The 6,000-nt window shown below is 43.4% G+C and overlaps 1 protein-coding gene across 4 annotated transcripts in view; it reads left to right on the top strand.

The window, feature by feature from the left end:
• Positions 1 to 516: 516 nt before the first annotated feature.
• BUB1B (BUB1 mitotic checkpoint serine/threonine kinase B) overlaps positions 517 to 6,000 on the top strand; it is a 60,416-nt gene continuing 54,932 nt past the window's right edge. Inside the window, exons 1-3 of one of the 4 annotated variants that reach the window (XM_030930781.1) lie at positions 517 to 1,060; positions 3,714 to 3,816; positions 5,308 to 5,451. In XM_030930781.1, the coding sequence (XP_030786641.1) occupies positions 5,315 to 5,451 (137 nt within the window). In that variant the 5' untranslated portion in view covers positions 517 to 1,060; positions 3,714 to 3,816; positions 5,308 to 5,314. Of the gene's footprint in view, positions 1,061 to 1,201; positions 1,389 to 1,597; positions 1,693 to 3,713; positions 3,817 to 5,307; positions 5,452 to 6,000 lie in introns of those variants that run through there. The other 3 variants (XM_030930782.1, XM_010359780.2, XM_030930780.1) reach the window with 3 other exon arrangements.

Below are 6,000 nucleotides of genomic sequence, written 5' to 3'. Positions count from 1 at the left end.
ACTGGGGAGGCTCAGGCGGGAGGATCACTTGACCCCAGGAGTTGGAGGCTGGAGTGAGCCATGATCAGGCTACTGCACTCCAGCCTCGGCGACAGAGCAAGAAGAAGACCCTGTCTCTAAAACAAAAGCAACCAAACAAAAAGACCCCACTCGCCTGGTCACGTCTGATCTATCACAGTTTCTTCCTCAGAAAATTGAAATTGCGACGAACAGTTTAATGTGAGTCAAGGCTAGTCTCCTGAAGGGGAAAAGAGGTGAAACCTTGGGAACCATAGCATGGCTGTGTTTACTGCTTGTGGACTGAGCAGAAGAGAAAGCAAGACAATATCATCACTTTCTAGATGAGGAAAGCTGACGGTCAGAGAGATTATATAGCTTGCCTAAAGTTGCAGATTTGGTATGATTTTACAGAACTAGAATTCAGCTTTTTTGAACTCAAGGGTGGGGCAGGAAACAGCTAGGTCTGCGGGCTAAGAACCCTGCACAGGTGATATTTGGGGCAGACAGCAGGGGTAGTCACTCTAGAAGAGTCAGGCCAAGTGCAAGCACTCAGAGATATCTCCCAGCACTCAAAACAGCAAAGAAATTCTGGTGCTGTAAGTGTTCCTCGCTCAGCTCAGAGACTCGCCTTCCAGCCATGACTCAAGACAGCACCTGCGGAGAATTTGTTTCGCCTAAGCCTGCTGCCCTTCCGCGGCCATTGACTCCGGGAAACTACAATTCCCATTATGCACCGCGACTTCGAGGACTAAACCGGTATAAACTACAAGCCCCAGAATGCCTTGGGAGAGAGGCAAGCGCACGGAGGAGCGAAGGGGCGTGGCCACGTCGACCGCGCGGGACCGTTAAATTTGAAACTTGGCGGCTAGGGGTGCGGGCTTGAGGTGGCTGGTTTGTAAGGGAGTCGAGTGCGTGCCTTGGTCGCTTCTGTAGCTCCGAGGGCAGGCTGCGGAAGAAAGCCCAGGCGGCCTGCGGCCCGGAGGAAAGACCTACAGCAGGACGAGGACCTGAGCCAGGAATGCAGGATGGCGGCGGTGAAGAAGGAAGGGGGTGCTCAGAGGTAGATACGGGAGAAGAGCTGCTGGGGGCTGGGCCTGAGAGGACCCGAAGGTGCCTGGGAGGTAATAGAAGGTTCCGCTCGGAGTAGTCGAGGGGGAGATCCGCACGGTCAGAACAGGCCCCGCCGGAGCCTCCTCCCTTTTGGAGTCGAATGCCAGAGGTGGAGGGGAAAGGCAGTGGACTGAGGGCACGTGCGAATCCTGCCTCATCCAGCTTCAAAGCGAAGAAGGCTGCGGGACCCCAGCGGAACAAAGACTTTGGAAGTTGTAATATGGTCTTGTTTGTAACTCAGCTTAGCCACCCGCTACTTGTTTGACCTTTGGCAAATCGTATGTATGGAAAATGCTGATGTTCATGCTGCCTTACGTGGTTCTGGGGGAATTCGAAGTATTTGTTAAGTAACTGCTTCCAAATAAGCCGTCAACAAAAGGCAGGTGCTATGCCAATAGCACAGAGATCTAAAAAGCCTTTAGCCGATATCATAGAGGTCTAAATTATGCCAATAGCATAGAGATCTAAAAAGCCTTTCTCTGCATGTTTGCGGCTTTTCCTTGTGTTAAAGAAAAAAAACTATATTGCAGTTCTAGGTTGGAAATCTGTATGTGTTTTCACCATGGTGCCCACAATACCTAGGTAAGTGCTATGTCATGGGCTCTTTCATTCATGTAACGAGTATTTTTTTGCCTAAGCTCTGAATGCAGCAAATATACAGACACCCAAATCTCAACCCTCATGAAGCTTAAATTCTGGGTTGGATGAAGGTGGGGGAGTCAGACAATAAAGAAACTGTTAGGTGGAGATGGTGGTCAGTATTAAAAAACAAAATAAAGCAAGTGTGGGTAGGGAATATTGGGGGTGGAGACTGGTGCAATTTTAGCTTGAACACTGGAGCCTCACTGAGATGTCATTTTGGTCAAGATTTGAAGGAATCTCAAAAGCTAGCGATTCTTTATCTGAGGGAAGTACAAAGGCTGAGGGCGAGAGCTGGGGAAGGAAGGTGCGCCTGGCGCGTCCAAGGCCATTGTCACTGGCGCAGAATTAACTAGAAGAGTAAAAGGATAGTACATAAAAATGGTGAAGATGCAGACATTGTAAGCACTTAGCTTTTACTCTAGTTGTAATCAAAAGTCACTGGAAGGTTTTGAGCAAAGGAAGGACATAATCTGACTTGTGTTTAAGTGGGGTCACTTTGGCCGTAGTGCTGAATACACTAAAGGCAGCAAAGGATGGAAGCAAGGGACACCAGTTAAGAGGTTGTTGAGGCCGGGCGCGGTGGCTCAAGCCTGTAATCCCAGCACTTTGGGAGGCCGAGACGGGCGGATCACGAGGTCAGGAGATCGAGACCATCCTGGCTAACATGGTGAAACCCCGTCTCTACTAAAAATACAAAAAAAAAAACTAGCCGGGCGACCTGGCGGGCGCCTGTAGTCCCAGCTACTCGGGAGGCTGAGGCAGGAGAATGGCGTGAACCCGGGAGGCGGAGTTTGCAGTGAGCTGAGATCCGGCCACTGCACTCCAGCCTGGGCGACAGAGCGAGACTCCGTCTCAAAAAAAAAAAAAAAAAAAAAAAAAAAAAAAAAAAAAAAAAAAAAAAAAAAAAAGAGGTTGTTGAGATAATTCAGCCTGAAATAATTCAGCCCAAAAGCGAGTTGAGCCAGGTGGAAAACAGTGGAGATGATGAGAAGTGGCTGATTTCTGTATATATTTTGAAGGTAGAACAAGTAGGATTTGCTGACTGACTGAGGGATATGAGAAAGGCATCAAAGTTGGCACTAAGATTTTTGACTTGGGCAGCTGAAGAATGGGATTGCCATTTATTTGAGAAAGAGGAAGACTGTGGGAGGAGCAGGTCTGGGAGGAAGTGGGGGCAGTCTTAGCTCAATTTGGGATATTTAACTGAGATAATGTAATCACTATTTTTAAGAGCAAGAGAAGAAAGTTCAGATGAATTCAACAAACATTCAGGGCATAACAGTGTTATATTTTGTATTAGATCGTGGGCATACAAAAATAAATGGCATAGCCCTTACCTTTACAGGGTTCACACAATATAGAGCAGGTCCTGGTATAATGTCGTTTTGTTATAATGTTGATGAGAAAAAAAATAATTCATTGTGGGGCTGCTGTGTATGTGAAGTTTGCATGTTTTCCGCATGTCTGCATGGGTTTCCTTAGGTACTCCAGTTTCCTTCTACATCCCGAAGATGTACCTGTTGATAGGCATGTCTAAATGATCCCAGTCTGAATGGGTGTGAATGTGAGTGCTCCCTGTGATGGAATGGTGTCCTGTCCAGGGTTGGTTCCTCTCTGAGTTGCTGAGATGGGCTCTGGCCACCCTTGACCCCAAACTAGAATAAGTGAGTTGGAAAATGAATGAAGGAATGAATACAAATTATTGTAAAATAAAAATCTGTAAAGGCTGGGCGCAGTGGTTCACACCTGTAATCCCAGCACTTCGGGAGGCTGAGGCAACAGGATTGCTTGAGCTCAGCGGTTCAAGACCAGCCTGGGCAACATAGTAAGACGTGTCTCTATTTAAAAAGTTTATATAAAGTGTGTATGATAATCATACAAATGCATGACAATAAACAATGCCTTATGAAAGTGCCCAGCATGCCCACTATAATGTTACTGTTTGTTTTTGAACTTTGTAGTGGTAGGAGGTACTTCCTGAAATTTTCACTCTCAAACGTTTATTCCTTGAGTTAACCCACCAACACTATGACTGCAGTCACTCACAGATTCACGAAAAATTGGGTAAATGATTAATTTTTGTTTTCATTAATTGTTCTTACATGTATGGATAGCTCACATTTATTTCAATGTTTAATATTAAAAGTGTTTCGAGTCTTTATTTAGAAGTTTGGTGATGTTTTTGTGAGCAGAAATACGCCATAGGAACATAACTCTTGTTTATGTCGATCAGCCTGTGGTAAAATTGGTTTTGTTACATGTCATTTTGATTAAAGTCATAGTTTCCAAGAAGCTGTCTCCAATGTTAAGTGAGAACTTATTGTAGTTAAAAAGACGTGACTGATTACAACTCGAATTATTAATCACAGTTACTTTAAGTTTTCAGCGCTCATCTAGACTGAAGTCCCATATAACTTTCACTCTATTTCAAAGATTAGTGCCAATGTATCTCTTTTTAAGTCCAGAAATGATGTCTTTTAGAAGTAGTCTTCTATCTATCAATTGCAAGCCTCTGAAGTGCAGAATACATAATGGCAATTACCTCCAAAACGTTTTGGGGATTCTTTCAGTAGGCTTAATAGAATTGGGTGTGGGGATACAGGGGATTGTGACTAGTAAACTGTGTTTGTTTGCTTCTGCTTTTGGCTACCTATATGTACAAACTTCAGTTTTGAGTCATCATTGAAAGATGGGACATTAGTCACACCCACACGTTGCTAATTTTAATTTTTTCTTTTTGAGACAGGGTATTGCTCTGTTGCCCAGGCTGCAGTGCAGTTGTGTGATCATGGCTCACTGCAGCTTCGACCTCCTGAACCCAAGCAATGCTCCCACCTCAGTCTTCTAAGTAGCCGTGACCACAGGCGTGTACCATCACACCTGGCTAATTTTTCACTTTTTGTAGAGATGGGGGTCTTCCTATGTTGCCCAGGGTGGTCTTGAACTCCTGGGCTCAAGCACTCCTCCTGCCTCAGCCTCCCAAAGTGGTAGGATTATAGGCATGAGCTACCACGTCCGGCACTAATTTTAAATTAAACTAGATGATGCACTCATTGGTAGGCATAGAATTACTTATTGCCTTTTTGTCTACTTTGCCAAATTTATAACACTTTTGTTCCCTTCTTTTCTTTCTGCATTAAGCCCTATTCATTTTTCTTTTCTTTAAAGAAAGAGGTGGGGTCTTGCTATGTTGCCCAGGCTGGTATCAAACTCCTGGCTCAAGAAATCCTCCCACTTTGGCCTCACAAAGTGGTGGGATTACAGGTGTGAGCCACCACACATGGCAATGCCCTGTTCTTATAGTACTGTCTACAATATCCTTGCCAAGTTGTCTTCCATTGGGCAATACTGTAGCCATAAACTTGAAAAACAGCTAACAAAGAAGCTTAGGTGTATAATAATAATAATAATAATAATAATAATAATAATACTGTGTCAGTCCACTATATTCAACCCAAGACCGTGAATAATCACCTATCGGAAGACATTTACAATAATCTAGTGCTATAATAGTCAATGTTGGTATGAGATTTACATTTGTTTCCTTCTTCACAGTGAAGCCATGTCCCTGGAGGGAGATGAATGGGAACTGAGTAAAGAAAATGTACAACCTTTAAGGCAAGGGCGGATCATGTCCACACTTCAGGGAGCATTGGCACAAGAATCTGCCTGTAACAATACTCTTCAGCAGCAGAAACGGTGTGTAGAATGGCTGAGTCTCAACCTGTCATCATTCATCCCAAATGTAGATAACGTGGGTGTGGATCCATGAGGGATGGCATAATGAGTACTCTTCAAAAATTGGTAGTATGAAAATCTGTTCTCTATCTGCCTTCATATCACATGACAGCCATCTGAAGCTATCCTCAAGTATAATTAAGAACAAAGGCTATAGGATTTCATTTCATTGTGGTACAGCCAAACTCTTTTTATCAATAGAAATGCAATTTATACAGGGAACAGTGATAAACATAGGAAAGCAAGTATTACATTGCAATGCTTCCCAAAAGTATTATGTTAGGAAGTTATTTTTGAGAGTATGACCAAAAAAATAGTGGTCTCCAAAGACATGTAAACCTTAGAACAATTGAATTTATACTAGAAAGTTCTCAATAATGATTTAACAAACTCTGGATAAAGAAAAGCTGAAAAATACTCTTATGTTATTCAAATAGACTTGTGGATCTTGTTCTCCTTTAATACATGTTTTGATAAATATGTTTTTTTTAAAAAAAGGTAAATCAAAAT

This window comes from Rhinopithecus roxellana, chromosome 5 (genome assembly GCF_007565055.1).
Source record: "Rhinopithecus roxellana isolate Shanxi Qingling chromosome 5, ASM756505v1, whole genome shotgun sequence".
Lineage (NCBI taxonomy): Eukaryota > Metazoa > Chordata > Mammalia > Primates > Cercopithecidae > Rhinopithecus > Rhinopithecus roxellana.
Note: the sequence above shows the minus strand (reverse complement) of the source record. Positions and strands in the feature narration are given on the sequence as shown.